General features: G+C 48.6%; 1 protein-coding gene across 1 annotated transcript in view; it reads right to left on the reverse strand.

Annotated features, from left to right (window-relative positions):
* LOC112111072 (unconventional myosin-X-like) overlaps window positions 1-22,907 on the reverse strand; it is a 214,155-nt gene that overhangs the window by 77,223 nt on the left and 114,025 nt on the right. Inside the window, exons 21-24 of the mRNA XM_026657427.1 lie at window positions 20,662-20,967; window positions 10,499-10,538; window positions 8,342-9,127; window positions 2,829-2,952 (exon numbers count right to left, since the gene is read on the reverse strand). Coding sequence (XP_026513212.1) covers window positions 2,829-2,952; window positions 8,342-9,127; window positions 10,499-10,538; window positions 20,662-20,967 — 1,256 coding nt within the window. The remainder of the gene's footprint in view (window positions 1-2,828; window positions 2,953-8,341; window positions 9,128-10,498; window positions 10,539-20,661; window positions 20,968-22,907) is intronic.

Raw genomic sequence — 22,907 nt, forward strand, 5'->3', positions numbered from 1 at the left:
TTCCCCAACCCCCTCCCCCCTCCTCCCAGCGACACGGCTGGGGCCAGGGCAAGGAAAGCAGAGCGGGTTGGGGCCGCGTTGCTCCGCTTCCCACCACCGGTGAGTGTGGCGGGCATCCTTTCCCCAACCTCCCCGCACTCACCAGCGGCGGGAAGTGGAGCAGCCCAGCCCCAGCCTGCTCTACTCTGCCAGCTCCCAGCTGCGGCGCTCCACTTCCAGGTGAGTATGGGGGGACGTCCTTTCCCCAACCTCCCCGCACTCACCGGCGGCGGGAAGCAGAGCGCCGCGGCTGGGAGGTGGCATAGTGGAGCGGGCTGGGGCTGCGTTGCTCCACTTCCCACCGCTGCCGGTGAGTGCCTGTCAGTGGGTGGGGTGTGTGGATAGGGGTCGGAGCAGTCACGGGACAGGGAGCAGGGGGGTTGGGTAGAGGGTAGGGTCCTGGGGATGATTAGGGACAGGGGTCTCTGGAGGGGGCAGTCAGGGAACAAGGAACGGGGGGGGGCCAAAGCAAGTTTGATATAACGTGGTCTCACCTATAACGCGGTGAGATCTTTTGTCTCCCAAGGACCGCGTTAGATCGGGGTAGAGGTGTATATTAAACACCACCAATTCTAGTACAGAACACCAGGGCATCCACTGTTAACCATGATGAAAAAATGGAAGTTTTCAAATACGTTTATATCTTGGTCAAACCAGAACGGAATTTCACTGGACAAGGAAAAAGCACTTCTCTCATCCCGAGGCTTTCTCTGCCAAATTTCAAGGCCCTGATGCAAACAATGGTAGTGTCAGACCTCTCACAAAAGTTTACAAAAAACTTTTATAATGGAAATTGTTAGGTAACTCAAATAAGGAAAAATAGAATCATAGAAATGCAGGGATGGAAGGATCTCAAGGGGTCATCTAGTTCATCCCCCTACACTGAAGCAGGATTAAGTATACCTAGGCCACCCCGACAGGTGTTTGTCTAATCTGTTTTTAAAAACCTCTAAGGATGTGGATTCCACAACCTCCCTAGGTAACCTGTTCCAGTGCTTAAGTATCCTTACAGTTAGAAAGATTTTCCTAATATCCAGACTAAATCTCCCTTGCTGCAAGCTAAGCCAATTACTTCTTGTCCTACCCTCAGCAAACAGAACAACTAATCCTCTTTATAACAATCTTTTACATATTTGAAGGCTGTTACTATGTTGCCCCTCAGTGTTCTGTTCTCTAGATTAAACATGCCCAATTCTTTTAACCTTTCCTCATAGGTCATGTTTCTACACCTCTTATTTTTGTTGCTCCCTCTCCAATTGTTCACATCTTTAAAGTGTGGTGTCCGAAACTGAACACTGTACTCTAGCTGAGGCCTCACTAATGCCAAGAGGAACAATTACCGTCCTTGTCTTACTTACACCACTCCTGTTAATACATTCCAGAGTGACATTTGCCCTTTTCATACTGTTGACTCGTATTCAACTTGTGAGCCACTATAACCTCCCAGTCCTTTTCTGCTGTACCGCTGCCTATCCAGTTATTTCCCATTTTGTACTCATTCATCTGATTTTTCCTTCCTAAACGTACTACTTTGCACTGGTCTTGATTGTATTTCTATCACTATCAGCTCTCTCTATAATAAAAAAGTATAGTGGAAGTAAGTCAGAACAAGGGGACAGTGAATGAAACTGAAAGGCAGCAAACTTAAAACAGAAAAAAGGAAATACTTTTAACACAATGGATGATTACCTGTGCATCTGACTGCCACTAGATACTGTTGAGACCAACACCTTGGTGGAATTCAATAAGGGAGAAATTCTCAAAGCTGCCTAAGGGAAATAGGCACCCAATGCCAACTGGAAGGTATTTGCAATTCCAGTCGAAAGTTATGTCCCTATCTCCCTTAGGCTTCCTTGAAAGTCCCAGCCTCAAAGAGTGTGAATTTTTATTGATCATGGCAACATCCAAAGTTACAATAGAAAGGACTACGAATGTAGAAGAGTCATTAATCCTCCAGTTTCAAGGTATAAAACATTCACTAATTGAGGGGATTAGAAAAAAAACTTCCCCTCTAGGCATGTTATTCCATAACTATCCACTTGGGTGTTTCTTGCACCTTCCTCAGAAGCAGCTGGTACTGGCCATTGTTTTAGGGCTCATCTACACAGCGACATCCAAGAAAATTAATCTGAATGAACTGAAAGAGTGCATTTGAAGTGGATTAGTTAAACTGCATTAAACCCCTGTGGGACCACACTCATTCAGAATTAAAGTGACCTTAATTTGGTTCCACTCAATTCACTCTGGAAGTGAATTAAACTAAACCAAATTAAGGCCACTTAAATTCTGACTACAGGGATTTAGTGCCTATGTTCTGGCAGGGGGAAGCAGCATGGGTGTGAACTTGCTTTTCCGAAGGGTCTCTACCTGGTGCTATCTCCTAGCAACCTGAAATCCTCCTTCCTCCCTGGCATTACCTCCTCTGTAGTCATACAAGCATCCTAGAGATCATCCAGTCTTTACATGTTCTACCCAATACTTTGTGCTGTCTTATCTCCCCAATGCTGTAGTTTAGTTTTGCTCATCTGAACTGCAAACACCTCAGTGGACACCCTAATCTGGTGCGTATAAAAGGGTTTCACTAACAGGGACATCCACTCTAATCCCTTCTAAATCTCTCTTCTACAGAGATTTCCCATTTTTTCTTTGCTGGTTTGGATAAAATAAAGAAACAGAAAAAATGTAAGTAGAGAAATAAACAGGAAAAATGTGTGGAGAAAGGAAGGGAGAAGAGGCTGGGAGAACAAGATACTCTCAAAGCTTTCATGGTATAGACTACAGCCACTTACCCTTCATATAGAGATAACTGTGAAAATAGGGTGGTCCTGAGCCATTGAAGATTGTGACCCGGCCATTGCAGAATTCTTCGTCTGTGTCTATATAAACATCCACTTCCTCCTCACTGTCCAGAAACTAGAAACAAAGAAAAAGATCAACTTCTCTAAGTCTAGGGCAGATGGGTACAGAACAACAAGGATCCAGCAGCCACATAACCAGATGTAAAACTTGAGTCAGATGCTCCCTTATGTCCCTTTTACACAAAGCAAACAATTAAAATAGGGGCTTGACACCTCACTCACTAGTTCCTAAAGCCAACATACTCAGCTAGCAATGAGTTATTAAACAGAAAGAGAGCAGTTACCTAAAGTGATAAACCCTCCTGCTTCTGGGCATAATCCAAAATTTACTTAGTAGGGTTAGAAAGATATTTTCCCTTTGGGAAGGTTCTTCCATAACTGACTATTGCAGGATTCCATGCTCCTTCCTCCAAAGCCTCTCCTACTGGCTGCTGCCAGAGACAGGATACCGGACTAGGTGTAGCACTGGTCTTATCCAGTATGGCAGTTCCTAAATTACTATAATTGCTTCCTGATTATCAGGTAATAAGCATATCCTGGGCTAAATGAACTCGAAGGCCAAAAACACAGAATATTAAAATATGCTATTTAGCCTCTTTCCCAGCACACTGATTGGCTACTGTAAGTCTTTCTGCTTTCTGTGGGAATTGTCCTCAGAACTACAACCATATGCCCACACAGGGCCGGCTCCAGGCACCAGCCCACCACCGGGGAGAGCGGGGCCACGGCCGGGCTCACCACCCTCACCCCGGCGCTCTGGCCGCCCTCCCCCCCAGCGCCCTCCCCCCGGGGCTCCGGCCACCCTCCTCCCCCCGGGGGGGGGGGGGGGCGGCCGGAGGCTTTTTTGCCTGGGGCGGCAAAAAAGCCAGAGCCGGCCCTGTGCCCACAACAAAGATAGTTGCCTCAATTTCTGACGGGTCTGTGCATAGACAATTTCAAAGGCAGTAGCTTGTTAGTACACAGGGATCTGTACAATCATTGGACAGCTACTGAGAAATAACAGGTCACTGTTTATTCAAGTCTATGGTCCAATTGGCTACCAGTGGAACCTCAGCCAGAATAAAGTGCTACACACTTTCAAATCCTGATTGCTATGTTTTGAATAATGTTCACTCTGACAAGATGTGAGTTTAATACTGATGAAGGCAGCCCCTTCATCCCCGCACAAACTGCATGTGCTCTCTATTCACTCTTCTCCTCTTCTCGCTCTCTGCCATTGCCATTCACTCTCCCTGATCTTCATTCTCACCCTTTCCCCTCTCATTCACTCTCCTGCTTGCTCACTGCATTCAAAATCAATTATTGCTGCACCTTCACCTCTTTGTGGGCCCCTGCATCTGCCGCTGTTGCCCAGCTCCTGCTGGTCTCCTGGGCTCTAGAAGGCCCTCAGGCTGGTGGGGGCAAGCACCACCCTTCCCCATCAAGCCAGAGGATAGCTACTGGGATCTTTGCTCCCATGCCCTTGGGAGGGGGGATTGAACTGGGATCTTCATGCCCCCCCCCCCAGGCCTAGGGATGGGTGGGGGGTCTGCTTGGCACACTGCTTCAAGTTTAGGATCTATAGCGCTGACCTAGTGTACCTTCACTCTTGCTCTAAAACTGCAGCATGGAGGGCGAGGGGAGTCCAGATTAAAGCTTCTGCCCAGCAGCTGCACCAGAAGACTGGCTCTGCTGAGCACTACTGGAAAAATGCAGCACAGGGTCAACCAGCAGGGTCACCAGAAGGAACCAAGGTCCTAGAAGCTTGAGCAGCTGCTGCTGCCACTCAGGTGCGGTGGGAAGATGTAACACTTTTAACATTACATCTATCCTAAAACTGATGGACATCAATGACAAATTCATGGAGTACTGTGCAACTTTATAACCAGGTATGCAGTGCTGCCAGAACTCAAATTTGGTAGTGTTGAAAGCAGGAGGAGGTTGAGGGGTAAGGAAAGTGGGGATGGCAATACTGAGGGGAAAGCTAAGGCAGTTTAGAAACTTGGGTGCCAGGTTAGTATTAAAGAAGGGCAAAAACAGAAGAAAGTAATTTTAAGGATATCCTGGTTATAACAGAGTATGTGATCCCCTTTTAAGGGAAGGTACTGCTAGCATGCCTTTTATTGGAGCTCAGCACTTTAAGACAAGAGAATTCTGAGAGATTTGGGCCCCAGAGGGATTGATGGGAGGTATAGTCCCACATCATGTGACAGAGGAGCAATGTGACTAGAGTAGGGACTATATATAGATAGCAAGATCTGCTCTGGAGGTAGAGACCTGCAGACCTCTACAGGGGGAGGTCTGGGGTACAGAACACTCAGCCCAGGAATGGGACTGTGGAAAAAAGGCCTGTGGATAGGTAGGACACAGAAAGACCTGGGGGAAACAAGGAGGAAAGGATCTGATGCACAGTTGGCTAGATGTGTTTTGTTGTTGTGAGGTGTCGTTTTTATTTTGGGGGATGGGGTTGGGGATTTTTGTTTTGTTTTGCCTTCCTCTTAAGCATCACAGATTGGCCATCACTAGAGAGGAGACACTGGACAAGCTAGACCAGAGCTCTGAGGTGGTAGGGAATTCTCTTTCTAGATGTCTGACTGATATTTCTTGCTCATATGCTCAGAGTCATGATGATCACCAGATCTGGGCTCGGGAAGGAATTTCCCCTCAGCTCAGACTGACTGGGACCTTGGGATTTTTTCCCCCTTCCTCTGCAACACGAGACATGGTTCACTGCTAGGATCATCTGGGCACCTTTCACCTAATCAATTCCCTGCCATTGAAGAAGTCTTGGGCATTGATGGTACCTTGGTTTCTCCCATTCTCTCCCTGTGGCACAGTTAAATCTCCTGAGGCCTGAAATGCTTTAATCTAAAGTACCTGGATTTAATAGATGGGTATCTGGGTGAAAATTATTGGCCTGTGCTATACAGGACATCACACTAGATGACCTAAGGTTCCTTCTCACCTTAAACTCTGACTCTATGAAAATGAAATATAGCACTTGAGTGGGCTCGAGGCCCACTGTAGTACTAACCTTTTTTAAGAGCCCAAGGCCAGAACTTTCAGTGAGTGACAGCAAGCACCTCTGCAACCTCTGGGTCAGAGGGTTATGGTAACATGAGCATGACCAAGAGTGTTTCAATACAGCCAAATGCAAGGTGATACATGGGAATGGGTGACAGGGAATGGATCACTCAATGATTACCAGTTCTGTTCTTTCCCTCTGGGGCACCTGGCATTGGCCACTGTCGGAAGACAGGATACTGGGCTAGATGGACCTTTGTCTGACCCAGTATGGCCGTTCTTATGTTCTTAAGGAACAAAGAACATAGGCTGTAATTGGAGGATGAGGGAATTTATTCTGGAAAGGACTTAGGGGTCTTTGTGGATAACCAACTGAACATAAACTCCAGTGTGGTGCTGTTGTAAAAAGGGTTGGATTATAAACAGGGAACTACCAAGAAGTAGTAGGGAGGTGAAACTGCCTCTGTATACAGCACTGGTAAAGCCCCTGCTAGAAAACTGGTTTCAGAGTAGCAGCCGTGTTAGTCTGTATCCGCAAAAAGAACAGGAGTACTTGTGACACCTTAGAGACTAACAAATTTATTAGAGCATAAGCTTTGGGTTGTAGCCCACGAAAGCTTATGCTCTAATAAATTTGTTAGTCTCTAAGGTGCCACAAGTACTCCTGTTCTTTTTGCTAGAAAACTGTGACCAGTTCTACTGTCTTCATTTTAACAAGGATGTTAAAGAATAGAGAGGGCTCAAGTAAAAGCTGCAAGAATTATTGAAGATCTGGAAAACCCACGTTACAATAAAAGGCTTAAAGAACTAAAACTAGTGTATTGCAGAGTAGGTAAGTAGCAATTTGATCACGATTTAAGAACCTACACAAAGAGAAGTTATCTGACATAATGGGGTCCTTTAATAAAAACAGCATAACAAGGTCCAAGGGCTGGAAGTTGAATTTGGAAAAATTCAAACTGGAAATATGATGCAATGTTTAAAAAGCGTATGTAATCATAGAATATCAAGGTTGGAAGGGACCTCAGGAGGTCATCTAGTCCAACCCCCTGCTCAAAGCAGGACCAATCCCCAGACAGATTTTTACCCCAGTTCCCTAAATGGCCCCCTCAAGGATTGAACTCACAACCCTGGGTTTAGCAGGCCAATGCTCAAATCACTGAGCTATCCCTCCCCCACCCCGTTCACTGGAACAGAATAGCATGGGAAGTGGTAAATCAATCTTCATCTGGAGTCCTTAAATAGAGACTGAATATCTTTCTAACAGATATGATGTAGTTCAATCACAAGACACTGGTCTCAACAGTGTCACTTATCTATCTAAGGCATTTTTAATGTATTTATCCTCCTCACAGTACCCATGGGAGGTAGGGAAGTAACATCACCATTTTACAGACAACTAAGGCCCAAGTATGTAGGAGTTGTGGTGCTGACGAAGGAGCCTAAATCTCATTTTCAAAATGGATTTAGGCACTTAGGAGCCTAAATCCCATGGACAAGCTCCTAAGTGCCTAAATCCATTTTGTAAATTATATTTAGGCTCCTAAATCAGTTAGACATTGCAACGTTCAGCACCACAACACCTAAATACCTTTAAAAATCTGGGCCTATGTGATTTGCCCAAGGGCACAAGAAGTCTGTGGTGGAGCTGGGAATTGAACCTGGGTCTTCAGAGTCCCAGACCCCTAGTCTCACCCTTCCTGTAATTCTCACAGGGGAGGGAATTACTATGTGAAATTCTGTAGAGGTCAGACTAGATTATCACAATGGTCTCTTCAGGCTTTAAAATCTATTCATATATTCTATACACAGTAGGTGGCAGCTGAAATCACGAGTAGATGATTTAGGAGTTAAGCATCTACTCTGAAACTCTTGCCTAAGCAAGACCAATAGGGGTTTTGGTGATGAGATCAATTCTATCTAATGTTCTTACATTTGGTTTCCTCTCATTGTTACCCATTAGGTCTTCTATTAATATAAAGTCTCTGATGAGAGAACACATGGCAGATGTTAATCACACTGCTGGAAGGTGCTCAGATAACATGGTGATGAGCACAGTACAAGCACCTGTACAGAACACGGAAGTCTCCTGGCTTGTGTGGGGGCCAGTAATGATGGAGAAACTCATCCCCTCTGCCTTTTTGCTAATTGCTTACTGCCAACACATCAGGTCCTCTCTCTCTCTCTCATGACCATTATTAGTGTTCTAGTATTGGCCAGCAAAGATTCATAGACTCTAAGGCCAGAACTGATCACTGTGATCATTTACTCTGACCTCCTATATAACAGGAGATGGACTAAGAGAGTATTATCTACTAATAACTGCACTCAAAGTGAGACACCAGAGAATGAAAGCATCGGTCTGATATGTATTAAAAAGGCAAAGGTCACAAATACCAATAAAGCAAAACTGGCTTTCAGCTAAAGGCAAAAATTCTTACCGAGTCTAGGCTGCCACGATTGGAGTCCATGCTGGTACCATGGGAACGCCTCAAGACCTCCTCACCATTTAGGGGCTCAGCCAAGGTGCTGCCAGTATCTCCAAAACCATCAAACTCCTCGTGGTCATAGTCAGACTCCACATCTGGTGGGAAGCTGTAAATTGGCTCTCCCATCTCCCCACTGTTACTCCTCAGGGTTTCTGAGACTGTGTTGTAAATACTTTCTGTGGTGTCAGATGGGGCACTGTGCTCCTCGGGGCTTTCCACAAGATGATCTGTAGTGCTGTCTACCTCCACTTCACCCCTTCTCAGAAATGGTAGATTCATATATGTGTCTTCCTCAGTGGAGTTGTTGCTGGTTCTGGTGCCATGTTGATCCAGAACAACCAGGCTGGGGACAGAGAGCCCCTCATCATCAGCATGAAAGCCTTCATCTACTTCTTCCTCAGCCAGAGGCGCCACAAGGCTGCAGTCAATGTTGAGGGTTCCGTCATTGGAGAGTGAATGTTCTAGGCTTTGCACGCTTTCATCCAGGTTTCCAAAATCCAGTAGTTCCAAGAACTCTTGAGCGACCCTGGATGCTTCCTTCTCTAGCCTCTGGATCGCCTCTTCTCGCTGCCGGTTAATCTCATTCTTGGTGTTTTCGCAGGCAATGGACATGTGATCTGCCTTCTGCTGCTGCTGTAACTTCTCAATCTCCTTTTCCAGCCTTAGGATTTCCTCCATCTGCCTTCTCTCCTCTTCCTGAAGTGGGATCTCCTCCTCCTGGGTTCTTAACACCTCCACCTTAAAGAAATTGTGCCAATATCAAATTAAAGAGCCCCAACCTACAGAGGGGCTGCCTTCCTGGGTCCTCCAATTTCTCTTCCCCACAGGAACACGGCTGTTGTGTATTCTCACTTTCCCTCTATAAAAAGCCACTGCGTGCATCCTTTCTGCTTTTCCCACTCTGCATCCCTTGGGCATCTGTGGGCCAAAAGCCACAGGGGTAATTACCACATCTTTACTTATCCTCTTTCTTCCAGTCACCTGCTTTCTAGGTTGGCGATTCTAATATTAGTGTCAGGTCTCTGTCAAAGTCATTTGCAGGCAGGTGGGGATGCACTTCTCCCTCCCACTTCAACACACAGCTATGGTATCTCCAGTCAAGGCATATAGCTCTGAATTTCTCAGCTACTTTGTAGCCTCACTGGAAGGCTAGCTGCTTTATTAGAGGACCAGGCCTGTTCACCTGCTATCCACACTGAAGTATGGTAGAGATGAAGGAAAATTCCAGGAAATGCACCACAATATACAGATGATGAAGGAGACTGGAAAACATTATCACAGTTTGGAGATAAACAGGGGCCCCCTCTTGCCCCCCCCCCATGAGCTGGAAAATGATTATTGATGGTCCTACAATAAATATTAAAGGTATCATGTAACTCCACACAAATATGACAGTGCAGCCAACTAGGTGGTCTCTTCCTTCCACAGTGATCAGTGCCTGCTTGGGTTAAGACTCAAACTGTTGTTTAGATCCTATTTTTTGCTAGTTCAGTATGTGCATTAAAAAGTTATTTCATTTGGATCTCTCATCTACCTGAGCTGACGAACCAGGATTAGATGAAGAAGATAAAGGAAGGGAGACCAGAAAATAACAAGTTGTTTTTACAATCAGCTTGTTCAACATGCTCAGTTATGTTGCTAGAACCTTGAATGGTTAGATTGGCAATCATAAGGTGGAGATTCATAGCCCTTCTAACTCCTTTCCACGCTTCCTTTGTTTTGATTGTTGCAGGCAACAATATAGCAAAAAGGACTGTGTCACACAATGCAGCTCATCAAAGGGTCATGTGCAATAAGCTCACCGTCAGAGATAAAATAGGATGCAACCTGTCTAACCCTGAAATCTCTAGATAGGAACTATGCAAGAGGATACTAAAACCATGAACATGCCAGGTTAACTAGACAACCGTTCTGCTGCGGTCAGGCACCTGCAGATTAAGAAGGAAAATAATGCTTTCATAGGGAGTTTTTCTAACATGCTTTATCACAATAAAATAAAGATGCATATTTCAGGAAAAAGCATAGTCAGTGAAGGCAACCAGCAGAGAGGCCTGAGCTACAGAAGGTCCAAAGAGGAGACGCAGCAAAGGAATCAACAATTAAACTTACCTGAGCCACCTGGAGTTCAGCATTCAGCTGCTCTTTTTCTCTGTTCAAAAGAAGACAATAGTAAGTGACAAACCCAGATCATCTGAGTATTTTAATAGAAATTATGGAGAATTCTCTCTCCATGGTTAAGGGTGAAGTAAGGCTCCTGTTATAAAGCTGATTTATTAAAACCACCAAGCTCCTTCACGCTTGGCATGGACCATCCTCGCACATGCATCCTTTACTTTGAGGTAAATCAGGAAATTGGATCAAATGGAGTGGGGCTGAAAGGACAAGAAGGCAGGATTACATAAACTCATTATGGTCTTGTAAAGCCCATTGTGGTCAATGGGAGGCTTTTCCACTGATTTCCAAGACCACTGGATCAGGCTCTATGTGCACAATTTCAGTTTTGAGGAAGTTCTCTTTTTTTTTAAATTATGACAGAGCCATGGCAACACCATAGTTAAGCTTGTGTTCTGTTTAGCACTTGACATAGCTACACTGTGTCTCAGAAAGAACCTGCCAAATCTAAGCACTTTGCTAAGTGGCTGAGACTAGACCCTTCCACGCTAGTGATCTGGGTTATATTTTCAGCCTGCATAACCGCTCAGTGGCATATGAGACCTTTCTCAATAATAAAGATTGTAAATTACATTGAATTATTAATACCAGGGAGCTCAAAAAGTGAAACCCAAAGTGTCAATCTCCTGGTTCCCAGCCCGGTGCACCTTCTCCTGAGCCAGACAGTACTTTGTTGGGAGAAAGCAGCCACCACAGCCATTGCGCATGTGTCTATCTGGAGGTTCAGCTGCATGTGGCATTGCATGCGTAGTGCTGATGTAATGGGTATGGAGGATTTCAGCAGTCTTCCCACAACAACTTCTACTGAGCAAAACACAGACAGGAAATGGTGATTTATAAAACTTAGCCCAATCTGAAAACCAAAGGACACAAAGAGAAGCAATTCTTTAATTGCCTATATACCAATGCTAGGAGCCTGGGTAACAAACAAGAAATGAAATTGCTTATTCATGAGCATAAATTAAATCTAGTTGGTATTGCTGAAAGCTAGTGGGTTTATTTGCATGACTGGAATGTTAAAATAAATGGTTCTGACCTATTTAGAAAGGATCGAGGGGAAGTGGCACACTATGTCAAAAATGGCATTACCTGTTTCCAAGTCACTAATAACTCAAAAGAGTTATCTGCCCTGGCTGAGCAGAAGCTAGCGGTGACCATGCCTTGCTCCCTGCTCTCACCTACCCCCAAGGCAGGTTTCTTTTGTTAAAAGGGCTATGCCCTCTCACTTTTAAAAGTGGAGGGACCATGGCCACCCTGACCCTCTTCCTGCAGTTTCAGCGCTCCTGGGCTCCCAGACCCTCCAGCTGCCCTGGGGGGCGGGGACGGGGACAAGGCTGTTCTCGGGCACCCCAGCCCCCCGCCCTATGTCATCTTTGGAGGGATGCTCTTCTCCTCCCCTGTACGGGCGACCTCCACTTTGCCTTCCCCTCATTCCCTCCTCCTTCAAGTGCTACACAAGATTCGCCAGGACAGAGCCAACATCATCCTCATAGCCACTTTCTGGCCCAGCAGTTCTGGTTCGCGGACATCCTCAGATTCTGGCTTCCGCACACTCCTAGATCTCCTCACACAAGATCAAGGGAGACTCAGTCATCCCAATCCAGACCCTCTTCACATCACAATCTGGTATTTGGATGGGCACCAAGTATGGACTGTGCATACTCTGCCTCGGTTCGGCAAAGCAGGAGAGAATCCACCAGAGCCTGCTACTGAAAGTGGAGAGGTGTTGACCCACACTACCTATTATATCCTCGGCGGGGAACATGACGAGATGCACAACACACATGCGGGTCAACGGACACTGCTAAGAAACACTTCTAGACTCAGGTGCTTGGTGCGCATGCGCTCCCATGTGTGGAATAAGATAGGGACCACATATCTCTAAGAACTTCCAATTGTAGGTAAGTAACCTCCTCATCTGCATGATTTTTAATCTCCCTGTAAATTTGATCACAGATTCCAAGGACAGAAGGGAGCATTGGAATCATCTAGTGTGATCTCCTGTATAGCACAAGCCATAGAATGTCCCCAAAAGAATTCCTATCTTTTAGAAAGGTTTCAGAGTAGCAGCCGTGTTAGTCTGTATCCGCAAAAATAACAGGAGTACTTGTGGCACCTTAGAGACTAACAAATTTTTAGAAAAACATCCAATCTTGCTTTAAAAATTGTCAGTGATGCAGAACCCACCACAACCCTCAGTAAATTGTTCCATTCATTAACTACCCTCATAGTTAAAAATGTATGCCTTATTTCCAGTCTGAATTTGTATAGCTTCAGCTTCCAGCCAGTGGATTGTGTTATACCTCTCTCTGCTAGATTGAAGAGACCATTATTAAATATTTGTTCCCCATGTAAATACTTATAGACTATGACCAAGTCACCCCCTTAACCTTCTCTTTGTTAAGCCAAATAGATTGAGCTCTTTGAGTCTGTCACTATAAGGCATTTTTGTAATCCTTTAAGCATGCTTGTGGCTCTTCTCTGAATCCTCTCCAATTTATCTACATCCTTCTTGAACTGTGGGCACGATTTCTACTCAGGATTCCCTTGTTTTTGCATCCCAGGATCCCACTAGCTCTTTTGGCCACAGGATCCCACTGGGAGCGCATGTTCAGATGATTATTGTTCATGACTAATGCTGCGAGTTTGTCACGGAAGTCACAGATTCCGTGACTTTCCTTGACCGCCGTGACTTCTGCAGCGGCCACCGTCCCCTCCCCTTCCCCCCCCCCCCCAGCAGCAGCAGGAGTTTGGGTGCAGGGCTCAGGGCTGAGGATTGGGGTGCTGGAGGGGGTGAGGGCTCTGGGCAGCGCTTACCTCGGGGAGGGGGGGGCTCCCCAGAAGCGGCAACAGCCCTCGGCTCATAGGGGGAGACGTGGCCAGGGGGGTCTGCGCGCTGCTTCCGCTGGCAGGCACCGCCCCGCAGCTCCCATTGGCCGCAGTTCCCAGCCAATATGGGAGCTGCAGAGCCGGCACTCGGGGAGGAGGCAGTGCACAGAGCTGCCTGGCCGTGCTCCGCCTAGGAGCTGAGGGATATTGCTGCTTCCGGGGAAGCATGGAGCCGGGTAGGGAGCCTGCCAGCCCCGCCAACACTCCCCCAGCACCAACGGGTGTCCCAGGCCCCCCCAGTACCCTCGGCGCCTCCCTGGGCCATCCCTCTGAGCACCCATGGCACCCCCCAGGCTGTCCCCCCGAGCACCCGCGGCACCCCCGGGCCGCCCCCTCCCCAAGATTTAGTCAGGGTATATAGTACAAGTCATGGACAGGTCATGGGCTGTGAATTTTTGTTTGCTGCCCATGACCTGTCCATGACTTTTATTAAAAATACCCGTGACTAAAACGTAGCCCCTTATTCATGACCCCCAAATCTTTTTCAGAATCCCTGCTTCTCAGTATGGAGCTGACAGCAACTAATACCGCGTCTTGTGCGTTATCTGTTAGGACACTGAGCCATAAGTATTCAAGATCAATATTTATAGTGGGGATGATGTGAGCCTTTGAACCAAACCGTAAATCCTGTATCTAATGGAAACAATTTCAAGTCAGGGGGTGCTGCAGCACCCCCTGCACCCTAGTTCCAGCACCTATGCCGGCAGCCTCTGTGTGTGGCTGCAGCTCCCAGCCCCCACTGGGCAGATGAGTCCCGTTCTGGGCAGAGGGAGCCCAGCTCAGGGGAGGTGGAGGTTGCAGTGTCGGGAGACGGGGAGGAGATGGATGTAGTTTGGGGAGGGCAATGCCCCCCCAAACAGGGGTGAAGTGTGGGGGATGCATGTGGGATCACATACCATTGCCCCCTCTCATTTCTGCCAGTGCTGAGTAGCTCAGTGGGGTGGGGGGGAGAGGCAGTGGGGAAGGGAGGTGGGGTGGGGGGAAGAGAAGAGGAATGAGGGAGTGGGGGGAGGGGAATGGGGGAAAGAAGGGGAATGAGGGAGGGGAATGGGGGAAAGAAGGGGAATGAGGTAGGGGGAAGGGGAGATGAGAAAAGGAGGGTGGGGGGAAGAGGCAATGGGGAAGGGGAATGAGGAAAAAGAAGGGGAATGAGGGAGCGGAGGGAGGGGAATGGAGGAAGGGGTGTGAGGAAGAAGCAATGGGGAAGAGGGTTGAACGGGGAGGGAAGAAGCAGTGGGGAAAGGGGGTGGGATGGCGGGAAGAGGCACTGGGGGGAGGGGAAGGGGTGAATGGGAGAGAGATGCAGTGGGTAAGGGAGGGAGGGTGGGGGGAAGGAAAGGGGAATGGAGAGAGGAGGAACAGGGGGTGGGGGGGCCCATGGCAAGGGCGGTGTGGGGGGCCGAAAAGTTCTTTGCGCCTAGGGCCCCAATAAATCTTAATCTGCCTCTGCACACCTGGCACTGAGGGAGGTTTGCGTCATAACTGTCCTTTGGCTGTTGGTTGGGAGAGGTTCAAGGAAGTGGTTGTGGCAGAGACAGGAAAGTAAGGTCTCCGAGACTACTGTTGGTGTGGGGGCTCTTGTTGATAGTAGGCAGGGTAGGGTGTGCACGGTCGCGGGTGGAAGGGTTGTTTCTGCTGCCTGAGTCTAGGGGCCAGAATATATATGCCAAGGGCCTGTAGCATCGATCTGGAATTCTTGAAAAAGTGCAAGGATTCGTTCATCTTTTTGTTGAAGAGATTATTCTCGTCAAAAAATAGGTCCTCGATCGCATTTCGGACCCCTAGGGAAGCAGAAAGATTGTAGCCCCGAGTCTCTTCACATAACTATTCTGGTGGCTAGAGATTGAGAGGATGTGTCAGGTGTGTCCACTGCTGCCCGCAGGGCCGGCCACCCTGGTGATCAGTCTCTTTTTGTCTACGAGCGCATGGAATTGGATGGAGCTTGTCTGTGAACTCTGCTAGCCTACCATAGTTATTAAAGTCGTACTTGCTAGCAGAGACTGATAATTTGCAATGTGGAACTACAGTCCTGCAGAGGAATCAATCTTCCCAGCAAGTCTAGCCGCTTAGCCATCTTGTCCAGAGGAGTGGATATTTGTGGCTGCTGCCTTGCCCATTCCACAGCCCACTTGGACAACAAGGGAGGCTTGGGGCGGGTGGGTGAACAGGAAATCTGCCCCCCTAGTTGGCACAAAGTATTGTCTCTCCACCCACTTAGGTGTAGGTGCACAAGGCCGGTGTGTGCCGCTTCTCCTGCTGACATAGCTTCTACGTCTCACGGAGGTGGAATTATTAAGCCGATAAGAGAGCATCTGTGCAGCTGTACCGCTGTAGCATTTCTAGCTTAGACGAGCCCTAAGAGAGCAAAGGAACAGGGGTTTCTGACTCAGGCCACATGGCGGTAAGAGGGAACTGGAGAGGTGTCAAACCACGCTATCTATTATACCCTCGACAGGGAACACGAGGTGACACATAACAAACATGTGGGTCAACGGACATTGCTAAGAAAAACTTCCAGACTCAGGCGCATGGTGTGCATGCGCACCCATCTATGGACTACACATAGGAACCATTACTCAAAGAACTTAACGTTCTTTAAAAAAAAAGTCAAAATCTGTATAATGGAAAGTGTTAAGCAGTTGAGATATAACTAAGTAGGAAGACTAACGAATCAGAACCATCTGGGAGCTCACTTGAGAGCACCCTGGTGGTGATGCTGAGTTAGCTAGTTGTCCAAAGGCTGTCTCAAGGGGCAAAGAGCAGAGCCGTTTAAAACAACTCTCAGAATCCCTGCTACAGTCCACTGGCACATCAACAGCTCTTCAAATGTGATAGTACTGAAGGCAGCTAATAGTCTAAAATAATCAGCATGGACAACATCCATCATTAGGAGAAGTGTGTTAGGGCATGTCTACACTTACCTCCGGAGCAATCGATCCAGCGGGGGTCAATTTATCGCGTCTAGTGAAGATGCAATAAATCGACCACCCAGCGCTCTCCCGTTGACTCCAGTACTCCACTGGAGCGAGAGGCGCAGGCAGAGTTGACAGGGGAACGTTAGCAGTCGACCTACCTCAGTGAAGACACCGCGGTAAGTAGATTTAAGTACGTCGACTTCAGCTACATTATTCATGTAGCTGAAGTTGTGTAACTTAGATCGATTCCCGCCCCCCCAGTGTAGACCAGGCCTCAGTCATACACACACTCCACCCTCAGGCTGACAGAAGAGAACCAGCTGGGATCAAAGAGACCTGAGAAACATAGATAATATTGGAGAGGTCATGCCACCACCTTCCCAACAATATTCCCTTCTTCTTCAATGCTTAGCCAAATGGTCGGCTAAGCCTCCGTTCACCATTTGGTCTGTTCCTGTGTGGCCACAAGGGCTTGACAGGCTGTCCAATGTCAGAACAGACTTGATGCACCGATGTAATGGGGGTCTGCCTCTGGGCTGCCTCCACCCCTCAGCTGGTAGAATTTTATCCCGGATGTTACAAGCCACCTGGAGAAAAGTGTTTGCCGGAATGTCTTGTGGCATTCTCACGACATGTCCGAAAAGCATAAGTTGCCGTCTGTGGACAATGGCCCCAGTAGACTGTAGACCAGAACGACTGTACACATCGGCATTACAGATGAAGTCATTCCACTTTATGCCCAATATACGACGCTGGCATTTTGTGCGGAAAGCCTCCAGCTTTGCCCAGTCTGAGCGGCATAGTGGCCATGTTTCGCAACCGTACAGCATTACGAAGAGGATACAGCTCAGATAGATCCTGAACTTGGTTGTTGTGCCGAGATGATACTGATTCCATATTGATTGTAAACGACCCATGGCAGACGCTTCGATGTCAATCCAGTTGAGAACCTCTGTGTGAGAGTTGGAGGAATTGGTGAGTATAGAACCCAAATAGCAAAAGTTGGAGACTGCTTCAATAGTTTCATTATTCAAAGAGACTGGCGTCACGGATGGTCCTGAGTCTAGATTTTGCAGCTTTGTCTTTGACCACAAAACACAGAGGCCAACCTCAGCCAATTCCGCCTCCATTTGCTGGAGTGCCTCGCAAAACCTGTTGAGGCTCTGTATTAGAACATCATCAGCAGCATAGTCAAGATCTGAGAGTGAGAGATCACCAATCTTAATGCCTATGGACCTGACAGAATGCTGCATTATGAAATCCATTGCCTGACAAAAGAGTGCAGGGGCCAAGACACAGCCCTGCCTGACACCAGATACTGATTTAAAAGCTGCTGACATCCAGTTCCCCAGATGTACAGAGACAGTGGTTCCATTATGCAGCTCACTAATCAAGTCCAGCAGAGTGGTAGGGACACCTACACCCTTTTAGGACTTAAATAGTGCGACTTGATCAACTGAATCAAACACAGCCTTAAGACTGACATACACCACGTGCAGAGACTTCTTGAACTCGTGGTGTATCTCCGACAACAAGCGGAGGGCCAAAATGGTGTCTAATGTGGACCTGTTCCTCATAAAACATGACAGTTGGGGGTGACGCTTCCGATGCAGCAGGGGCTCCAAATGCCAGCAGAACACGCGCAATCACCTTCCCTGGCACGGACAACAAGGTCATCAGCCTGTAGCTCTTACATTTGCTGCACGGTTCCTTGCCCGTATAAAGTGAGATCACAATACCGTCCATCCAGGCGGCTGGCAAGGTTCCAGTTCTCCACACCAGGCAAAAGAGGGCCAGAAGTGATTCCGCTATAGGATCAATAGTGCATTTTAGCAGTTCTGGAGGGATGCCATCAGTGCCGGTCCCAAGTCCGTTTTTCAGTTTACAGCTGGCATGCTTCACTTCATCCAACGTTGGTGCATCAGTACAAGTGTCTGGGTCCGAAACCACAGTAGCTGCCAAATCATCCAGTTCTCAGCAAGTGGCTGCTGGAGGGTGGTACAGGGAGCTGTGATAATGTTCCACCCAGCATGAGAGGATGTCCTCATCCGATTTACAATGACAGCCTTGGCTGTCATTCAGGATGCCAAGTGACTGCCGAGGTTGCGGGTCGCGTGGAAAGCCGGCTTTAAATCTCTCCTGGCAATCGTGAAGTGCCAAGGTGTTGAAAAGGGAAATTCAAAACAGAGTGATAATTAGAGAGTCAGCAAAGGCCTTTTAAAAAGAGAAATCAGCAGTTTGCCAACCCTCGAGGAGGCACTGACAATCCACTATAATGGTCTCAACACCTTTCCACTGGCTTTCGCCATCCAGGAGAGACATTAGCTAGAAGACTTCTCCAGCCACAGGCAGGAAGGATATTAGCTAGATGGCTCCTCCTGATCAATACCATGCAGGGGTGAGTATGCTTAGTTATAAAGGTCCCTAATCGGAGACCACACAGGCAGCATTTGACAGAAAAGTGATTCCGTAAACCAAGCATTAGCATCTTAAATATGTCGAGACCTCACTGGGCAGGCTTAGCACTGGTGACTGGGCTATTGTGGAGTACAGTAACTCCTCGCTTAACGTTGTAGTTATGTTCCTGAAAAATGCTACTTTAAACGAAATAATGTTAAGTGAATCCAATTTCCCCATAAGAATTAATGTAAATAGGGGGGGCTTAGGTTCCAGGGAAATTTTTTTCACCAGACACATATATATACACACACATATACACAGTATAAGTTTTAAACAAACAATTTAATATTGTACACAGCAATGATGATTGTGAAGCTTGGTTGGGGTGGCCAAGTTAGAGGGTGGAAGAGGGTGGGATATTTCCCAGGGAATGCTGTACTGCTAAATGATGAACTCGCACTTGGCTGAGCCCTCAAGGGTTAACACGTTGTTCATGTAGCCTCACATTCTACAAGGCAGCATGAATGGAGGGAGGGGAGACAGCACGGCAGAGAGAGACAGACACACACAACATGTGTGTGTGTGTTAGAGAGAGAGATGCACATTGCCCCTTTAAGTACGCTGACCCCACTCTAAGTATATTGCCTTTTTAAGTAGATCAACCAGAACAGAGATCAATCATCCATCTCACTGAATAACTGGTCATACTGAACAGACCAATGACTGATAAAGGCTGGTACCCTGTCTCAGACACTGGCTGATCTTAGATGTTTCAGAGGTCACGAAACATTGGGAAGGTAGGAGGAAAATATTTATTCCTGGCCCAGTGACTAAAATCCACTCCTCATATTAACAAAGAGGAACAATGTTGAAGGGGCATTGAGGGAGGGGAATCAGTAAATTAACTCTCCAAATGAATGCGGGATAGCCCATACCTACCCAGCTTTTCTACTCTGAGCCACCTGACCCCACTCCAATCCTTACTCCTGGGGGAATTCTGCACCACTGCGCAATGCAGAATTTTGCAGAAATTAATCTTGTGCATGCAGAATTTCCTTTCCTCCACAGAAATGGGCTGCAGGGCTGCTAGCTACCACTAGGGGCCACTGGACTCGGCAGAAACCAGCTTGCACATAGAAGACACTGCTGGGGAGAGGGACAGGGAGCTAGAGGGTTCCTAGCAGCTGCAGTTCCCAGCATGCCCTGAGGGAAGAGAGGGCAGCACACAGGAAACGCCGTGCAAACCTGGGACCGAGCATCAGGCTGTTTCGCCCTCTGGATCCCTGGGCTCTGGGGAGGGAGGGGAGGTTGGAGACGGGCGTCTGGACAAGGGGGGGGCCACAGCTGGGCTGTGAGGGGGGGATTCGGGGGGGTCGGGGGTATGGGACGGGGGGGGCTGCAGGTGGGCTCTGGGGAGGAGGGTTTGTGGGTATCTGTCCCCTCAGCTGGGCTCGGGGAGAGGGGTGGGAAGGGGGCAGAGAAAGAGGAACCAGGTTGTCATTGGGGTTTTTTAACTCTCTACTCCTGGGGGAACTTTTGTGTGTGTCCGTATTATTACAGACATACTCGCTGACAGGTATTTTGAAATAAATTACCAAATTAATTGCAACTGGAGTGATTATGTAGTGTTATTTTGACAAAGAAAATTAGTAGAATTTTAAAATATTGTGCACAGAATTTTTAATTTTTTGGTGTAGAATGCTCCCAGGAGTAAATCCTGTCCTAAGGAGACTTGTGCATGTATCCAAATTACTGCAATGATGTCTCACGTGACTGCTTCCTTATGGCCTGAAGGCACTGTTGTCATGCCAGGGCCTCAGACCTAGTCATACACCTTGGCAGATTCACTACTAGGGGCCAGCCATGTAACTAAAGCTGTAAAAAAGAATCCAGTACCTTTTCTTCTCTTCTTCCTCCTCCTGTTTCCTCCTAAGCTCCTCCTCTTCTTGCCATTGTCTTTCCTCTTCCTCCCTTCTGATCTGCTCTTCCTCTTCTTGCCTTCTCCTCTCCTCCACTTCCTGTTTCCGTCTCTGTTCCTGCTGCAGTAGGTGCCGATAGAGGCTGCGAGCCAGCTGGCCACGCCAATGCTTCTGCAGGACAACAGCCGACGCCTTCAGTCGCAGGAGGGCTTTCTTCCAGAAGTGCGCTCGATAGTTCTTCTGGATTGTCACAATACTGACTAGGGCCTTTCGGTACTTCTTCCTACAAACAAAACCAAACAGTTAAAGGGCCATGAGTCACTGACCACTTCTATGACAGTCATGTCTCTCGCGTTTCTAAGGAATGGCTCCCCAGGGTACCAAAGTGCTGAACAAATGACGAGAGCATTCCAGTGCCCATGGGGGGCACAAGTCTCTCCCTCCCTTTCTACCACGCGAAGATTCTTTTCCTTGCTGCCCTCTTTCCTGCATCTGCCACCTTATTCCTGTCTCCAAAGTGACCCTTCTTGAGCTGCTTTAATATGTCTGCCTTTGTTGAAAGGGAAAATGAGCATGAGATCCCCAGGGGATGAAGGACAGATTGTCACCCACTAGAAAGGAAGTTTCATGCGCCTCAAATCTTACATGCACATCTCTGGGAAGCTACCAGCCTAGCACACTTGTATGCCCTTCACACAGACCCCCTGGAATCTTTATAGAGGAAAACACCCCTAGCATCCACTTCGCTGGTCACTGAACCACCTTGAAATTTCAAACACAACCCGAGAATGATCCCCTAGGGCCAGCATAAGCATCTGAGACTGTGCTACATTAACAACAATGAAACCAGGGCTCCAGCAGCCAGGGCCGTCCCGTGGGGGGGGAGGAAGGGGGACACGACACAGGACATAAGCACCGAGTTTCTAATCTGCCAGGGGGTGCTCCCCCTGGCTCCGCCCTGGCCCCACTGCCCCTCCACCCCTTCCCCCAAGGCCCCACCCCTGCCCTGCTTCTTCCCACTCCTGCTTCGCCCCCACCCCACCTCTTCCCGCCCATCCCCCGTCCAGTTCCGCCTCCTCCCCCAAGCACCCTGCACCCTCGCTCCTCTCCCCCCCAGCATCTCCTGATGCTGCGAAACATGTGCTCCGCGGCAGGAAGCAGGCACTGAGAGGGAAAGGAAGGCGCTGATTGGTGGGGCCTGCCGGTGGGCAGGAGGCACTGGGGGGAGGGGGAGGTTCTGGTAGGGGGGCTCCTCCTTGCTCCCCCCCCGCCCACCTCCCTGTTCGCCTCCTCATCCTGCTCGCCCTCCTGCCTCACCTCCCCGCCCACCTCCTCACGAAGAGCTGGCCCCCGCAAAGCGCGGGGCCTGGAGCAGTCCCCCTGATTCGCCGTACCCAAGGGACGACTCTGCCAGCAGCAGCAGCAGCTGGGTGCAGGCTACAGAGAGGGGAGGAAGGAAAAAGGGCGACAGAAGCCGGGGGCTGTCTCTTCCCCCCGCTTCTCTCCCCAGTGCCTCTCCTCATACAGAGGGTGCCCAGCTGCACACTCAGCCTCCGCTAAGGTGGACAAAGCATATGGACAAGGGGCACAGACTTTTACAAAAGACATCTGGCAAAAGCTCCACTGAGAGTACCATGCCAAAGCCCTACTCAGCTCCATGGTGCTCTTCCTGATAATATCTATGAGTTCTGCTGTCAGAGGTTAAGGCCAGAAGGGACCATTATGATAATCTAACTTGACCTCAGGTATACACAGGCAATAGAATGTAACCCCATCTGGAGCCTTCTGCTCACCTTCCTCCACTTCCCAAGGTAAAGTAGGGTTACCATACGTCCGGATTTTCCCAGACATGTCTGGATTTTTGGTCCTCAAATTCCTATCCGGGAGGAAATTCCAAAAAGCCGGGCATGTCCGGGAAAATAGGGAGGGGTCGTGGGGCTTGGATCCGGGCTGGAGCCGCTGGGGCCGGAGCCGCTGGGGCCGGCGCTTGGCCAGGGCCGGGCCGGAGCCGCTCAGCCGGAACCGGGGCTGGAGCCGAGCCGGGCTGGAGCCGCTGGGACTGGGGCTGGGGGTGCTTGGCCGGCGCCACTCGCCCAGGGCCAGGACCAGGGCCGGGCCAGAGCCGCTCGGCCGGAACCGGGGCCCAAGCCGAGCTGGGCCGGGCCGGAGCCGCCGGGGCTGGGGCAGGCTGGAGCCGCTCGGCCGGAACCGGGGCCGGCGCCC

Source organism: Terrapene carolina, unplaced genomic scaffold (genome assembly GCF_002925995.2).
Source record: "Terrapene carolina triunguis isolate 2854851 unplaced genomic scaffold, T_m_triunguis-2.0 Scaffold243, whole genome shotgun sequence".
NCBI lineage: Eukaryota > Metazoa > Chordata > Testudines > Emydidae > Terrapene > Terrapene triunguis.